An 18,904-nucleotide genomic window follows, 5' to 3' on the forward strand; every position below is an offset into this window, starting at 1 on the left:
ACAACGTCTACACGCTAACGTTCAAATGGTCAACATAAGTTTTCAATAGTGTGTTCACGACAATTCACATAAATTTTCATGAACTTACTAACGATAAAGATAATCTTAAATCTTTTTCTCAAATATTTTAAAAAATATTAAAACTTTTGAAAGTTTAGAATTATTTGTAACGGACAGAATTAAAAGTGGCTATACAGATCTATCTAACAACTTCCGAAAGGGCGGCCGGACACCACGACATATAAAATTCCCAATCAAATTACGTCGATATTAATTGAAATAAATGAACAGCCACCATCTAATCCTTGTCCCCATTTTCATGTTCGTGTCTTAGCATGTGCCCAATCAAAACCAAGTCCATTTTTATTTAATTTCACACTTACTTTGACTTTACGTTTTTTTAATATATCATTTGGCACCATACCTAATATTTTTATTCTATGAATTTAGTCTTCAAAGAATTAACAACCCAATTAATAAGCCTAAAAATCAATCATCCAATATTTGGTTTCATGATTTTATTAAATTTGCAATTATGGAGTTGTCTATATTTAATTAATTTGATATGGCAATGTATTTACTTTAAAGTATTTGTCGATTAATTTTATAAGGTACCCACCAAATCAAAGTTTTCTAAATCTGTTCACATGTTACCAAAATTTAAAAATATTTGCAACAAATATAACCATTAAATCTAAAATGTCAGCACATATAGAATAATGTAATAGAAATTGTAAATATAACAAAATGTAAATCAAATTTCAAGAGTCTATAGTGATAAATCATATTACTAATAAGAATCTATCACTATTAGATTTTGCTATATTTGTAATTCGTTGCTATACACTAAATTATTAGTCATAAAAGTGCTATCCATTGCAATTACTTTAATTTATTATATTGGTGTTGGAAACATCTTTAAATAAAGTCTTTAAAAATATTTAAATTCATAAATAAGCTATTTTCCTCATTTTAAATGAACTAAAATACTTCTAATTAATATATATATATATATATATATATATATCGTCTTTCTAAAGCATAGGTATATTAATTTGGGGTAGTTGCAAATATAGTAATCATGCTTAAAGTATTAACAGGTATAACACAATTGAAATAAATTTGTAGATATAGCCAAATTTAAATCTAGTACATTAAAAATGTAAAAAATGCCTAGCCAAAGTCTATCAGTGATAGATTTCTTTCACGGATATATTAATTCATATTTAAAAAATTACCTTGTACATGGACAAAATGGTTATATTGTAATTCTTTTAAAATATTGTTATATATGTCTAAAAGTGCTATTCATTGCAATTATATATCTTTTTAAATTTTATATGGTTTTGTTAATTAGCCTTAGGAATAAAATAACTATAACAAGTCAAAGTAAACTTAATTCAATAGCATTGACATGTACTTCGATTCAAGAGATCAGAAGTTCAGTCTTCCACTCTATACTTAAAAGTTTATGATAAAGCAATCCAATAATTTTTTCTTTTCTTATTTTAAAAAAGTCCAATAATTGGGATCCATTATAAATTTAAATTTTTATTGAATAATTGATAAAAACAAATTTTGATAGCAAATCAATGTTGACTAAAACAGTTCTGTGTACACAGAAATTATTATGAGTTGGAAAACAAAAAAAAAAAAAAGAAAAGTAATAATGGAATAATATAATAAACTCTCACTTTTAGTATTTTCTTTTATGTTAAATAATCTATGTTTGGTTTTAGCTTCATGTCTTTTTGCAAAACAAAGAAGCTTTGTAAAAAGGGGGCAAAATAATAAAAAGAGAGAGAGAAATAGTTTTTAAAGAAATGAAACTTTCGAGAATTTTGATAAGGTGAAAAGTCAAAATATGTAAATGAAAATAAATATGAAATTTAATTGTAAGGTGAAGAGTATTTGAAGGGAAAAGAAGCTAAAAAAAAAGGAGGGTTGAATCTTCTAGAGGCATTGGAATTTAGTAACGACCGGCGATGATGATGACGGGCGTGACACCACCATACCATCATTATTCCTCACGTCGTTTTATATATTTCTTTATTTTTTTGAATTTTGTTCTTAATTTTGTATTGAAGAAATTATTAGTGTTGCCTCTAATTTCACATTATTGAATACATTAGAGGAAAATTTTATATTTATATCTAATAATTATTAAGATTCTATTCGGTAACTTTGATTTTTTTTTTTTTTTTTTTGCAATTTAAGACATATATAAATACTCATTTTATTTTAAATTTCTTGATTGATTATTTATTTTTTACCAACGTTTTAAAAAATCAAACCAAATTATGAAAATTAAAAAAAGTAATATTTCAAATCTTGTTTTTGTTTTTAGAATTTGGGTAAAAATTTAACTCTAAATTGAGAGAAAATATGCTTATTACCAAATTCAATCTAAAATATGAATATTGTTGACATCCAAACATTGTTATGAGACGATCTCACTCAATAATTGTTTCTAACATCGACTCTATCCCTAGTCATGATAACTTTCTTTTTAGTTCAACAATTATAAGATAGGAATCATATCATGCATTTTAAGATGATAATTGATATATTTTTTTTCTTGATTTTTCAAGTAAGATCTACGAGGAAGCTAGTGTATGTATTTGAGTTATAGCTCTAAAAAACTCTCGATAAAAGGTACTCGAGCAACTAGTTGATGTAAAAGATTTCAAATAGCAAAAAACATATATTTATGATTAGGAGATTTAACTAACATTCTACCATAGAAACAATGGATACTTGCATTCGAATTGATTCAATAATTAAATAACTATTATGGTATTAATGGTTTTTTTTTTCTTTTTTATTCATTGAATTATACCCGAATAGGTAGGAAAAAATACATATTATTTTTAAATACAAACACGTGTAAAAAATTTAGTGGTAAAAAGAGAAAGAAAAGGAAAAATATATTTTGTTTAGGAAAATAAACACCATAAAAAAAAATTAATGGTAGCCGGTAGTAATATTGACTAAAATTAAGAAGCCGAGGCGGATCCTGCACCTATAAATAATCCCCTTGCTTTCAACAACTTCTTCATCGTTAACGAGTTATAAAAGGATCAAAATCACGAACAACAATTTCCCACAAACCTCGCATCACTGCATCAATGGCTACCAAAGTGTATATTGTGTATGTGCTTTCCTCTGCTCCAATTTTCCTTTTTTTTTTTTTTTTTTTTTTTTTTTTTTTTTTGCATTTTTGGTTTCTGGCTCCCATTTTCTCTGATGTTCTTTGATTTCGTTTCGCATTTCGATCGCTTTCACCTTTGAGTTTTGTTTTCTGATTTGATCCATCATTTCCATTTCGGCAGTTGTTTCCTGATTTCTTGTTTAATTGTTGGTTTTGGATCCTGTGTTCTTTCAATTTCGGTTCGTTGTGGTGGATCTCATTGCGATTTATGCTTTCTTTTGATTATGTTGTTGATAAATAATTGTTTCGTTGGGATGATGTTGGTGCTTTTGTGTCATGTTGTATGCTTGGGAACTGAATCATTGGGGAAGATGCCTAACAATTGAAATCTCTTCTTTTTCCCCCTTATATAATTTGATTAATTTCGTAGGATTAATTCGGAAATGAGGTTTCGGTTTGTATTTTCTTTTCTGGAAAATTCTTTACTTTCTAAAGCGGGTAATTGAGTCATTTTTTTGCTTTTGATTATTGAACTTCAGTATTTGTTGAGGTCTTGGAACATGTCAAACGCTTTGATATCCTGTGTTTCTCAATCCTTAAGCAGCTACACTTGTTGCCTTGTTTTTTTTCTTTTCCTAACGTAACCAGGAATATTGTAAAATCTACCATTTATTTCTTTTGTCTTTCATTACCATTGTTATTTAAAACGAAATTAGCCCAAACAACAGTAGTTCCGAAGGATTCACAGGCCAAACATTCATTTTTATGTTTAATGGGATTCTTGAAATATTAGCTGCGTAGTTCAGTCGGAGTTCAGTTTTCCAACAGGTCCCTATTTGATTTGTTAAAATTGACTACTTTAGTTTGCGACCATGGAAAATTTGACTAACCAAGAGACCTATTCTACAGTTATTAAAAGTTTGTATACATTAGTTTTAAATGTTGAAGTTTTTTGTGTTGGAAAGAGTTAAAATTATCAATGGTGGCTAAGACAGATTTGTTGTCTTGCAAATATTTATTCCCTGCTGGTAAAGCATTTATAACACGTCCTTCGTGGTTACTTAAAGAAAAGGGATTGTTTAATAAATTTAGGAATACAGATGTTTTTAATCATTGAGGCATATCTTATATGTAGTTTTTAACTTTGAATTAGACATGCTTAGCAAACTATACAGCAGCTCTGCTCATTAAGAAACATGGTCCTGTATTAAGTACCTATTAACAGTGCTCCGGCTCCTGTATGGAATCTTTTATCTTCTGAGCTTATTTCCTATGCTTCAGTTGCGGATAATGTTCAGACACTTTTACTTCCAAACTTTAGGTTTTTGCATTGTGGTTCGAGAAGTGTTGATAAACTCATTCTTAAGATTCATTGATTACTTGAACCTTTAATCTCTTGGTAAAAAATTTATGTCTTAACCAATTCAACTATGCTATCTAATAGTCATTGCTCTAAAAACTCAAAATGTGAAGAAAATCCTATAACCTGTTTGTATCAAACAAAACTTTTCAGCTTAGTCATCATGCGTTGTCATACCTGGTCTAGTGGCAGAGTGAATAGCATTGTGGTTCAATAAATAAGTTATATGGATAATTGGGAATATTTAAACTGATAACGGGACGCAATGTGCTTTAAATACGTCACGTTTAGTTCTTATCAATTATAACTTTTTTGAATTCAACTTATTTTAAGTGCCATATTCAACATATGTATTGGATTTGAAAGACTTTGTTGCGATGTTGTCTTTGTGTCTTTAGATGTAGCAAGTATTGAGTAAAATTATTTATTAGTTGACTTGTTTATGGTTCAACTATTTAATTAGATATAACTTATAATATACAAAGGACGACTAACTTTTTCCCTTTCTTTTCTTGGTGTTACTATTATTTATAAAAGCTTTTGGAAAGTAGGAACGTTGATTTCCATTAAGTTATTGTACTTTTGAGTATTTACTTATATAGTTCTTTGGATATAGCCAAATCCCAGTAGGAAGATTCAGGTCAAACGCTTCACTTCATGAATTTACTTGCACACTCATTTGGACATGTTTATTTTGCTTGCATTCAACTACCTATCTACCTGCTAGCTGGTTGCCTGTGCATTTACATGCCATATATTCCTTATATCACGATCTTTACTCAAGTGAGGTTTAGATGGATTTGTTGGCAAATTCTCGATTATTGAATATGCTATCCTGCCAATGGATTTCCCTTTTCCTTATTTTCATTTGTTTGGGATATAGGAATTGGAATGTGTTAACATTAATTGAAAACATACAGCATTGGCTTTCACATTGATTAGTTTGAATGCTACGTCCCTTCGTGTGCCACCTTTAAGAATGATGATATTAAAGTATTATGAACTGGCTTCAATCCATAGTTACCTTGTTTATTTTGTACAACAAATTAGAAACTTTTCAGGACATATTGGACAAGTTATAAGCTTTCCCTGATTACTATGCAATTAGTAAACAATGAATCTAACACTAAAGACCAAGGATCTGTTTGGAAATGACTTTCTAAGTCCTTAAGAATACTTTTTTTATACTTAAAAAGTGATTCCAAATACTGTCCTGCGTCGACAATATAAGAGACTGCATTTGAAATAAGTACGTCTTTCTGGTGATCTGGATGCATTGTAGCTTGTAATGATAAGATTCATTGCTACTTTTTCTGTTCTGAAAAGTTGGAACTATTTTTCTGCTTACATAAATGTGCCCCTTAATATTTTGTGTAAGGCACTCCTATGGTTATAAAATTAATTTGCTGCTATTGCTACAGTTACTATTCCATGTACGGACATGTTGAGAAACTTGCAGAAGAGATTAAGAAGGGGGCTCAATCTGTAGAAGGCGTTGAAGCAAAGTTGTGGCAGGTAACATCTGAAAAACTAACATTTGACTAACTTTTTTTATTTTCGACGAGCATGATCTGCTATTGGGTATAGCTTGTCAGTTTAAAGCCTCTACGTACACCCACTTTCTAGTGCCATTGACTAGTTTCTTTTTGATGACTAAGAATTTCGTATTGGCTTAGCCAATTTGCAAAAAGTTTTTGGTCACTTTATTTTCAACTGTACGTACTAAAATTTGTAGACCAACCATCAAGATATGGGTTCCGTATTGTTCTTGCTGTAGTAGTCTTTTGCTTGTACTAGCTGTCATGCAATTCCTTGCCTGACAAACGCTTGTTTAGGTTCCCGAAACATTACCCGAGGAAGTCCTTGGCAAAATGAGTGCACCACCAAAGAGTGATGTACCAATAATCACCCCAAACGAACTCTCTGAGGCCGATGGGTTTGTTTTTGGCTTCCCGACTAGATTTGGTATGATGGCTGCTCAATTCAAAGCATTTCTGGACGCAACTGGAGGTCTTTGGAGAACCCAACAACTTGCAGGCAAGCCTGCTGGTATCTTTTTCAGCACCGGATCTCAGGGAGGTGGGCAAGAAACTACCGCGTAAGTTCCACATATCGTTTACTTTGATAAATCAAACACATCTCAAATGATATTAATACATCCATAAGAGGAATCTCCTGACTTGAATACAATTATGTATCATAACAGGCTGACTGCCATCACTCAACTAACACACCACGGAATGATATTCGTACCCATTGGTTACACTTTTGGCGCTGGCATGTTTGAGATGGAGCATGTTAAAGGTGGAAGTCCTTACGGAGCTGGAACTTTCGCAGGCGATGGCTCAAGGAAACCAACCACTCTTGAGTTGGAGCAAGCCTTCCACCAAGGAAAGTACCTCGCTACCATCACAAAGAAGCTCAAGGGATCAGCCTAAACTTAAGTTTATCATGCCAAAGTTACTGTTTGGAAAACCATTTCCCATTTTTTCACCATTTTGAATTTCAATTTCCTTGTAATAAATCATTGGATTGTTTGGTTTGTGCATCGTATTATGGTACGTGTGCTTCAGAATATAGTCTTTTTAAATGATACATGCTTTGACATTTAGTTTCAAAATTCCTCACCAAATGCTTGCCATTTTGCCTTTGCTATTCAATATAGTATTTTTAAAGAGTTGATCAGGTTACCTAAAAACACTAAGTACTTAGGGAGATGATCCAAACATGTTATAAATGTTGATTTCAGACACTTTTTTTCTTTTAGTATACATCTTGCAATCTTATAAATAGTACTGTCTTATCCTTTTCTCAAAGGGGACCATATCAACTGTATTAAAGAATGATAAAAAATTACAACAAATTAGTGCCTTTGTGTAGATATGTCAAAAAGTCTAATTTATACATTTACATTATATCGTAGATATGTCAAAAAAAAACTTCTAAAATAGTTACTGTTGCCATCTCCTCTAACAAGTCGTCACTAAAACTATGTAGTTCAAAATTAAGAGGCTTACACTTAGATGTAGTTACATTTCCTTATCCTTAATTATGAAATTCTAATAATCTGAGTTTCAATTGTTATAACAAATCAAAACTCAAAACAATATAAATTTCAACTTTCTAATACAAATCAAAATACACAAACAACCAAAATACTTGTTATGGATATCACCCTTTATAAACTAAAACTTATCAGTTTATGAGCTAGCATACTTTTGGTTGGAAATTTGACCAAGGATTAATACTGATTCCCTTACATAATCATATATTCCTCTTGACAAGAATTTCTTTACCCTTTCATTTTCATGGGTTTCGAATGTCTATCCATGGGTGTAATCTTTTAAACATTTGTGCCCGAGTTTATTTCAGACTAAATTATACAAAATATCCATAAACTCTATACTTTGTGTCAAAAATACCTTTGAAATTTCAAAAGTTTCCAAAATACCCTTAAACTTTCAAGATGAGCTCAAGTACCCTTACCATTAGTTTAAAACCATTAGTGTTTTGTATCAAAAATACCCTAACTTCCAAAAGTTTAAAAAATACCATCAAACTTAAAAAATTTTTCAAAAATACCTTACTATTATATGAAAAAAACTGTTAATACCGTCTTACTTGTTTATTTTTCCTCTTTTCTCTCTTCTTCAATACCCTCTTATCCCTTTTTTGTTAAATGCTTGACATTTTTATACCTAAAATAAATGAATAAATAAATAAATAAAATTGCATACTTAGATGAAGGTATATGGACTATAATAAGAAGAAAAAGAATAATGAACGCACCAAAGGAATTTTTTTATTTAAACGTTTTAACAAAGTTGTATGTTAGTAGTTGAACGTATGTTAATAGCCAAATATCTTTTTATTTGACTATTTAGCGTTTTAGTATGCTTTAAGGGGAAATTTTGATTTCGAAATTTTCTTATATTTTTTGTTTTAACTTAAAATTTTGGTTTTTATTTTTACTGCGAAAAATTTTGGTGCAAAAATTAAAAAAAGAAGAAAAAAGTGGGAATATTTATATGAAAGAATTGAGGATATTTGTATGAATTGTTCATATACCAACGGTGAAAGTACTTTTGAAAAAAATTAAAGGCATTTTTTAAAATTTTGAAAGTTTAGGAGTATTTTTGAAACAAAACTTTGATGGTTTCCGTCTAAAACTAATGACAAAGGTATTTTTGAATTTTTTTTTTTAAAATTTAAGAGTATAAAGTTATATTTTGATACAAAATATAAAGTTGAAGGGCTGCCTTATTTTATATATATATATATATTATGAGTTGCTTTCATATATAACAAAATTAATCAAAATATTTACATCATGTAGTAAAATTTCACTGTCTATCTAGGATAGACTGCAATAGACCGTGATAAACTACTATACGTGTCTATTTGTGTCATGATAGATATAGATAGCAATCTATCGTCGTCTGTCGCAGATAGATTGTGATATTTTGCTATATTTATAAATATTTTTAATCATTTTATCATTTAAAATAATCTTCCTATTTTTATACTAGTTTAATAAAATAGGAAACTATTACTATTTCAATAGATATTTTTAACATTCCAATAAAGATATGTTCTATTTTTGTTATATAAAATTTATACCAACTAATAATACAATAATAGGGCTTTAGCTTAACAAAATTTATTATTAACGGTACGTGTTAATTTAAAATTTAGAAATAGTATTTAGTTTTTATATAAAATTTTATATCGGTAATAAATAAATAATTTCTAAAACTTAGTTTTTAGGATCATAAACCTTTAATAACAGTAAAATAAATTATTGAGTTATATAAAAGGTTGACATCAACGTATTTTATCATAAAAAATAACTTTAAAATGAAAATTGATTCTATATGTTTATATATACTTTTCATCTATTATAAAATTTTTCCCTAACCTCTCTCTATAAAACTTGCTCATATTTTGTTTTTATTATTTCAAATTCTTTCTGTTACTATCTCTAATATATTTTTTCTTTTAAATTTTTCTATCATTCTAACTTATTTTCTCTCTAAAATTGTTCTCTTTCTCTATTTGTGTTTCTCTTTCTAAATACTTTCTCATTTTCTTACTAAATATTTTGTCTCTCTAAAACTTTGTTTTTGTTGTGTTATTCTCTTATGAGACATTTGGTGCGCGATAAAAATAGGGAGTTTAATTGAATTGAGTTGGTAATTATATTTGAGGAATTAAATTATCTAGAAAGTTAAATTGTCTGTGTTTGAGGGTGTGAGTTGAGTTAGTAATTGTTGTCTGTGTTTGGATACTGAGTTGAGTTGAGTAAAAAAATTAGTAATCTGCAAAGTTGAGTTGGGATATGTGATGCAGTGTTTTAAATGAGATTGGTTTTTTTTTTTTTTTTTTTTTTTTTTTTTTTTTTTTTTTTTTTTTGCTTTACTATTATTGATTAATTTTCAACCATACACCTATTTTCTTAACCCTATTATGACAAAAATTATAAAAACTCTAAAGTAGATCTAACATGCAGAGAAAAGTAGATCCAAAGCCACAAAAAAAAAAAAACCATGCAAAACCCTACAGGTCTATGTATCCAAAACCCACGAAAAAAATCCAAAAAAAAAAGAATAATAATAAACTCGAACAAAGAACTCCAAAGGAAAGTAGATCTCAAAAAAAAAAAAAAAAAAACCCAAAAGAAGTAGACATGAACAAAAACTACAAAAAAAAAGGTAGATCTAAAAAAAAAAAATCCAAAAAAATAGATCTAAAGCAAGAACTCGCAAAAAAGGTAGATCTGAACCAAAAATTTCAAGCAAGAAGAGAAAATCGAGCAAGAAAAGACAATTGGAGGAAGAGAAATGGAGGAGACGAAGAGGATGTTACCAATCGGATGAAGAAGAGAGAAGTTGGGAGATAAGAATGGAAGAAATCTGAAACGACAGACGAGGGAGGGACCTTTAATATTAATATTGTTGTTTTCAAAACTTATTAGAGAAATATTATTGTTTTGAAACTTATTAAAGAAATATTGTTGTTTTGAGAATCCGAGCCTAGAGGTCGAACGTTGAGAACTCGACTAATGTGGAGGTCGAACGTTAAGAACTCGACGAACAAAGAAAAACTTGGAAACAATACATAAGTCGAAACTTCAACCCTCGACAAGGGAAATCTCGCGAATCTCGCTTAGGTTGTCGAACGTTGAAGTTTCGACACACATCTACCCTCGAGATTGCAGGTTTATTACTTTTCTTTTTCCCTCATAGAGGAAATAAAGTAATGAGATGGTATACTATATGTATCTGTGTACTCGAGCTGCTTCTAACAACCTATGCATTTTGTTATCAATTCGAATTAGACGGAGGCCTATGGGATTGACGTGAGGGGGTGGGGATGACTATATTTCTGGGAGTGAACTCCAAGCGAATATGAAGCGCATGGATACAAGTTATTCCTTGGAATGAAAGACAATTCCGAATTAGCTTTGTCTACGAACAAAAAAGTAGATCCATAATAAAAAAGGTGTTTGTGATTGTTCCAGAAGAAATGAAAGCTAGTAATCATTAATGGAAAAATAACAACAATAATAGAGAGAGCGAGATATTGAGAGAGAGTGAGAGTGAGAGAGCGAGATCTTAGGAGAGAGCGAGAGCAAGAGCGCGAGAGCGAGATCAAGAGAGCGAGATCTTAGGAGAGAGCGATACTGAGAGAGCGAGAGTCTTCACTTTATTTGAACTTTCCATAGAAATATATATAAAAAAAGAGAAAAAAGAGCTAATAATCATACTATAATTGAATAATTATTTGACTATAATTGAATATATTAGATTATTATACTATAATTGAATAATCATTAGACAATAAATTGAATATATTAGATTATTATACTATAATTGAATAATCATTAGACAACAAATTGAATATATTAGATTATTATACTATAATTGAATAATCATTAGACAACAAATTGAATATATTAGATTATTATACTATAATTGAATAATCATTAGACAACAAATTGAATATATTAGATTATTATACTATAATTGAATAATCATTAGACAATAAATTGAATAAATTGAATATATTAGATTATTATACTATAAATTGAATATATTAGATTATTATAATGTAAAACTTTATTGATTACAAAAAAAAAAAAAAAATTTGAATATACAGTAGATTATTATAAAAAAATTGAATATATAATAAATTATAATAAGAAAATTGAATATACAATAAAATGAATATATAATAAAAAATTATTTATTATTCAATCCCTAACTATCTGGAGCCTGTCTTAGACCTTGCACGATAGTGCCATTGCACTACCAAATGTGTAACTTTTTCAGACTAATCTCCAGTCCTTAGGTCAATATCATGCAGTACGGGTTCAGTATTACAAGGCGATGGGATATTCTGCTGAAAACCGAATTGTCTCATCACCCTGTTAGGAAGATGCCATTCACCAATGTGAAAACATATGAGAGGACTCATTGTCCGCCATATGTTTTGACCATTCGTACAAAAATTAGGCAAAGTATGCACAATAATTTTGTACAGCTCTCAAATAACCTGAAACACAAAATATTATATTAGAGAATATTAAAGACAAATACTACAAAAATGTGAATAAAATAATCAATTAGGTTTAGTGTAATGTACCTATTCAGGTTGAAGCAGATCAAACATGTATCTATACTGGTTGACTACATGTGTGGCTGTCCTAGTCACACAAATTTTGTCTCTCCACCTAAATTTTTAAATTGATAATTTAGAATTTAAATTAACTAGATCAGTGATATAAAAATTAAATTGAATTAAAACAACATACCGAGAACCGTAGGCTCGTCCAACTAACTGAGCGTCATTAACATGATGTAGTTGTGGAGCCATTGTTGGAAATCGGTCCCAAGCCTATAGTTGCAAAAGTATGAGAGGCCCAGCTATCTCTCGAACCTTAGGTCTTGTTGCTTTGCATAGTTGTCTATACAACCATGCCAAGTATGCTCCACCTCACGAATACCGCCCCACATCATGGAGGTTAGCTAACAGTGGCAAAAACATCGAGTGAACAAAATGACTTGATTTATTTGAAAACAGGCTTCCACCCATCATTTGTAGTATATATGCTCGCGCATATCTTACGACGGTTTCCTCGTCTGCATCATCTATGAACTCACGAAATTGTGTTCCTAACCATATTAAACTTAACCTCGATCCTGTAATCTTGTTGGCAGGTGGGGTCGCACCGAGGTACAGTTGACAAACTTCTAACTAGTCATCGTACATCACTCCGGTGACCGGCTCACCGTCAACAGGTAACCCCAACAACACTTCTATGTCTTGTAGAGTGATAATGCACTCTCCAATAGACATATGGAATGTATACATCTCAGGCCTCCATCTCTCGACCAAGGCTGTGATCAGATGCCAATCCAACTGAATAAATCCTGTCTCTCGACGTCTGCAAGATATTTCTCCAATAGTACGATCTCGCCATACAACATATGATCGATGAATGGACTGGTCGTACAAAATATTGGGATCAACAGGTCTTGGGTTTATCTTGATGCTCCAATGCATCCCTTATTTCTGATCTTCTTTTCTCGAAATAGTTCACGCATTTGAAGAATGTTATCTGAGCAGGAGCATTTATAGGCAACATTCGAGCTTCTTTGAGGACTCCATTTATGCACTCTGATAGATTTGTCGTCATCCACCCATATCTGAATCCTCCATCATGTGTAAGTCTATTGCTCTAAACTAATATTGTAAAAAAAAACTTAGACAACTCCGATTTATTCCTTTGATATCTTTAATTGCTTTGTTGAACTTTTGAATTTGAAACTGACACCCGACACGATAAACATAAACTGACACCCGAAAAGTTCACGTTATCACAACGAGATGGATTGGACAGAACCAGCTACTCGACAACGATGTGGATTTTGTAACCAGTTAGGACATAATGGAAGGAAGTGTCCTTCGTTACTAAGACGGGCTCCAGATAGTTAGGGATTGAATAATAAATAATTTTTTTTTATTATATATTCATTTTATTGTATATTCAATTTTTTTTATTATAATTTATTGTATATTCAATTTTTTTATAATAATCTACTGTATATTCATTTTTTTTTTGTAATCAATAAAGTTTTACATTATAATAATCTAATATATTCAATTTATAGTATAATAATCTAATATATTCAATTTATTCAATTTATTGTCTAATGATTATTCAATTATAGTATAATAATCTAATATATTCAATTTATTGTCTAATGTTTATTCAATTATAGTATAATAATCTAATATATTCAATTATAGTCAAATGATTATTCAATTATAGTATGATTATTAGCTCTTTATTCTCTTTTTTTATATTATTTCTATGGAAAGTTCAATAAAGTGAAGACTCTCGATCTCTCAATCTCGCTCTCTCCTAAGATCTTGCTCTCTCATTCTCTTTCTCTCCTAAGATCTCGCTCTCTCAGTATCGCTCTCTCCTAAGATCTCGCTCTCTCAGTATCGCTCTCTCCTAAGATCTTGTTCTCTCGATCTCGATCTCGCTCTCTCGCTCTCGCTCTCTCCTAAGATCTCGCTCTTTCTCAGTATCTCGCTCTCTGTGTTATTGTTGTTATTTTTCCATTAATGATTACTAGCTTTCATTTCTTCTGGAACAATCACAAACACTTTTTTGATTTTGGATCTACTTTTTTGTTCGTAGACAAAGCTAATTCGGAATTTTCTTTCGTTCTAAGGCATAACTTGTATCCATGCGCTTCATATTTTCTTGGAGTTCGCTCCCAGAAATATAGCCATCCCCACCCCCTTACGTCAATCCCACAAGTCTCCGTCTAATTCGAAATGATAACAAAATGCATAGGTTGTTAGAAGCAGCTCGAGTACAAATATACATATAGTATACCATCTCATTACTTTATTTCCTCTATGAGGGAAAAAGAAAAGTAATAAACCTGCAATCTCGAGGGTGGATGTGTGTCGAAACTTCAACCTTCGACAACCCGACACTTCAACCTTCGACAACCTAAGCGAGATTGGTTGAAGTTTCGGCTTATGTATTGTTTCCAAGTTTTTCTTTGTTCGTTGAGTTCTCAACGTTTGACCTCCACATTAGTCGAGTTCTCAACGTTCGACCTCTAGCCTCGGATTCCCAAAACAACAATATTTCTAGTTTCAAAACAACAATATTTCTATAAGTTTTGAAAACAATAATATTAATATTAAAGGTCCCTTTTAACTAAATCTCTATAAATCTTACTACATTTGAAATTTAAAATTGAAATGATTTCCACCGTCATATGATTTAAGATTTAAATTCATATCTATTCAAAAGTTTCTTCATATACATTAGGTAAAGATCAGAACAGAGTGAAAATTTGATGGGTTAAAAACTGGAAGGCACTTGAGATTGGATCAAAAGGTTAGAAAAATATTAATTTAGAATGGGTAAGGCCGAATAGTGTCTGCATGCAAATGATAGTGATTGGATCAAGATGGAAATGGAGAGATGTGAAGTTTCTACAATGTTATCAGTTGATGGATAGATATGGATTTATCATTCATTTATGTTGGGTTGACTTGGAAAACCATAAAATTTCAAATTATTTAATTTTTTTTCCTTTAAATACAAGGTATTTGCTAAAATTTAGAATTTTTATTCTTAATCTTCTTATTCTGTAATTTCAAAATTTTATAAAAATTTTAGTATTTTCATTTTCAAGTCTCTAAGTCCAATTAATAGGTTTAATTTTCTTTTCTCTAATTTATGGTAAATTTTGTGAGCTATTTTTTTTAGTTAATAGAATCTTGATAGTTATGATTTGAATTTTAAATTTTTATTCAATTAGTCACTATTTTAATAGGATTTTAAAATATCCTATTTTTAAGTATCCAATAAGTTATTAGTTGTTAGGATTTGAATTAGAGGTATTTTGATGGATTGTTAATTCGTATTTAATAACTCTAAAAATAACTTTGCTATTCTTTTAATTTCAAAACTTTTTTGATATTTTTTAAAATGAAAAATTTTATTTTACTATTTATCTTATCAACCATTTTTTTTTTTATTTATTTTCAAAAGTGAGGTCAAGTTTCATTTGAGCCTTTTATTTAGGGCCATCGAACCCAATTTTCCCTTTTTCTTCTTCTTTCCCTGGGTTCTCATTTTTTTTTTCATTTGACTTCAATTTTTTTTGTTGTTTTTTTTTTCATTGCTTACTTTATTTTTTAATTTTTTTCTTTCTTTTTTTGTGGTTAATTTTAATTTTCTATCTTCAATGTTTTTCATTGTTAATTTTTTTATATTGTTTACATTTACTTTTTAATTAAAAAAATTGAAAAACCTAGGTTTTCAAATCAAGGAATGGAATGGAAAGAACTATTTTTCTCAATTTCCAAACCTTGAGATCTTTTTTAGAAATCAATCGATAAATGAGAACATTAGAAACAAATCCATTTTCTTTTTTAGGACTTTAAAGGTAGATAGCCTGAAATATCAATAATAGACTTAGTCTATTGTTGATAGAGTTCCTATCACTAATAAACTATGTGAATCAGTGATAGAACTAAGATAGATATTAGTCACATTTATGTATGATGATATCGAACTTAGGTAGATATCAGTAATAGAAGTCTATTAGTGATAAAAGTTTATTATTGATAATCATGGTAATAATAGCCACTGATAGTTTTGAGTGCTAATCTTTCAAAATTGATAAGTCACTAATGAAAGTCTATCAATGATAACCATTAATATTTCTATCATTGATAGCTTAATCTTTTATGATTTTCTTTATCAGTTAATAGCCACTTATAGAAGTCTATCATTGATAACAACTTAGTGAATTTAGTAAATAATTTTGAATCTCGAACTAAAGTGTAAGTGGGATGTCTAGAAGTTATCACTAATAGAAATGTTATCAATGATAAAAGCTATCAACGGTAGCATATTATTTGATAGTAAAAAGAAATCATAGAAGCTATCTCTGATAGTATGTTATCGGTTTATTTGATGGTAAAAATAATGACAAAAGTTATCTCTGATAGCATATTATCAGTGATAGAAGTTATTACCGATAACCACAATATAAGTGATATAAGTGATATCCTTGATAGAACATAGGTGATATGATATCCATATATTGATGATATCAATGATATAAAAGTCGATTCCATTTGGTGAAAATCTATCATTGATAGTCACTGTTAAGAGCTATCAGTGATAGCCACTAATAGAAGCTATTAGTGATTGCCACTAATAGAAGCTATCATTTATATAAGCTATCAGTGATATGACTTAGGTGTATATTAGTTAAATGGATAATATTAATGATATTGGTGACATGACTTATGTAGATATCAGTGATAGTCACTTATAAACCTTTCATTGATAGACTTCTATCACTTATAACTTTAGATGTTGTTCTTTCAAAGTTGATAGTTTCCTTTCAAAGTTGATAACTATTTATAAAAGTCTATAATTGATAGCTACTGAAAGCATTAAGTGTAAATATTTCAAGTTTGATTCCAATTGATAAAAGTGTATTAATGATAGCAGCTGATAACTAATAGTAAATTGAAAGCTAATATTTCAAGTGTCAAGGTTGTATAAATATTTCTCAAATTGAAAGCTATCAAGGTTGTATAAATATTTCTCAAATTGAAAGCTATCACTGATAACAACTATTGGTGATACTAACTTATAGTAGCTATCAGCGACTATTATTGCGTTCTCGTTCCACTTAACAAATACTATACTAGAATGTCTTATGCGTTAAACTAATTATGCGGTCAATTGTAGTATATCATATGCTAGTCACAAGTTTTCTTATAAATTTCCAAGTATAAACAACTTATAAGTTTCTCAGTGCGAACCGAGGTCGAACAAAGAGATTTGTAATATGATTGTTGGGAACTTATGTGAACGCAGCAAAGACTGAAATAATTTCATGGCAGTCAACTATTATACGATTACCTAAGCTATGCGATGAAAGAATCTGCAGAGAAAATTCAAGATTGATTATGAGGAACTTGCGTTTAAAAACAACTTAAATGTGTGAAAAATGTATGGAGAAGACAGGGTTTAGGGGGGATCAATACCGCATCTCTAAGTTTAACTTTTAAGGTTAATCCTAGCTCGCATCATCCATTCATCGCACACCTCTCAGTGCCCAACCACACTTATCATATTTCTATGATGTGTGCGTGATGTTACATTTGAGCGTAAGATTATTTGTATCTCTAGAAATACTTTTTACTTTGCTTAGTGAGTTCCACAATCACTTATCCTCCCAGGTAGTTAGTTATAGGTACTTGACTCAATGAATGGTCATAAACAATCATTTAAATCACCATACATTAAGCAAATAGGATCACCCATTAAAGATTCCACTTAGTTCATAACATTAATCTTCCCCCTTACCCAGTGATAATTAGCAACTCATGGTGAATGAAAAAGTGATGGTAAAGATGGAGAAAATGATGAAGGTATATATGATGAGATATGAATAAAAAATAGAGTAGCTGATTACAAAACGAATAATCTCTTTGCCAAAATGCAATACAACTAAAGCAGTAGTAAAGAATAACGGGACGGGGCAGTTATCAGTAAATTCTTACTTTCAATAGATAGATGTTAAGGTTCCTGGTGAAGGACTAGAAGTGTGGAGTGGAGAAGGTCCTCTTAGGCTCTTGCTTCAGTGAAACTCCAATAAGAAATTGGGGTGAGGTTTGGAAAATGAAAGCTCTCAGAAAAATCTCGAATTCTCCGATCCCTTTCTTTATGAGCGCCATGGCTCTATTTATAGAGCCATACGCTAACAATTTTGAGACTCTCGCTCTGATAAATCATCATCTCTGACGTAGTAGATGAGATGTCAGCACTGCATTCATGGTCAACGTTCTGAATTTTTCAACAGAAGATCCGCTGGCACAGGCTCAGAGATCCCGAGGCATACGATCAACTATATATTCATTGGGTGGAAGATCAGTGCATGCGATTGATCTTGTGGTCAACTGTAAAATAAATACTTTAGCACAATAAAATTCATGACATGTGGTTTCAATGGGAAACTTTTAGTGTACTTCAGCGCAATTATAATATTTAGCATGAATTCCTAGAATAATTAACGCATATTTACTTATCTACCCTTATTATTCTAAGTAAAAGGCTACAATAACTTGTATTTTTACAATATATCAACTATCACTAATAACTACTATCGATGATAGCTTTCAGTTTGAGAAAACTGGAAGAAGCGCTAAATGGTGGACTATGTGTGGGCTTTTTAGTCATTTACCAATATGCCTATCATTGATAGCTACTATTAGTGATATATGACGCTAATTTTGGGACCATATCTCTAATATGTTTATTCTTTTGCTAC

General features: G+C 30.2%; 1 protein-coding gene across 1 annotated transcript; it reads left to right on the forward strand.

The window, feature by feature from the left end:
• Window positions 1-2,947: 2,947 nt before the first annotated feature.
• On the forward strand, window positions 2,948-7,131 carry FQR1 (flavodoxin-like quinone reductase 1). The gene is made up of 4 exons (XM_039047092.2): window positions 2,948-3,151; window positions 5,933-6,026; window positions 6,347-6,609; window positions 6,718-7,131. The coding sequence occupies exons 1-4, from the start codon at window positions 3,129-3,131 to the stop codon at window positions 6,947-6,949; spliced, it is 612 nt and encodes a 203-aa protein (XP_038903020.1). The 5' UTR covers window positions 2,948-3,128; the 3' UTR covers window positions 6,950-7,131.
• Window positions 7,132-18,904: the final 11,773 nt, after the last annotated feature.

The sequence above is a fragment of the Benincasa hispida genome, chromosome 11 (assembly GCF_027475165.1).
Source record: "Benincasa hispida cultivar pf3 chromosome 11, pf3_genome.v1.1, whole genome shotgun sequence".
NCBI classification, from domain to species: domain Eukaryota; kingdom Viridiplantae; phylum Streptophyta; class Magnoliopsida; order Cucurbitales; family Cucurbitaceae; genus Benincasa; species Benincasa hispida.

Bases quoted from the DNA above. Each gene is read 5' to 3' on its own strand.
- FQR1 (XM_039047092.2), top strand. From the start codon at position 3,129: ATGGCTACCAAAGTGTATATTGT. The intron at 6,027-6,346 runs GTAACATCTGAA...ACGCTTGTTTAG, and splicing joins TTGAAGCAAAGTTGTGGCAG to GTTCCCGAAACATTACCCGA. The intron at 6,610-6,717 runs GTAAGTTCCACA...GTATCATAACAG, and splicing joins GGTGGGCAAGAAACTACCGC to GCTGACTGCCATCACTCAAC.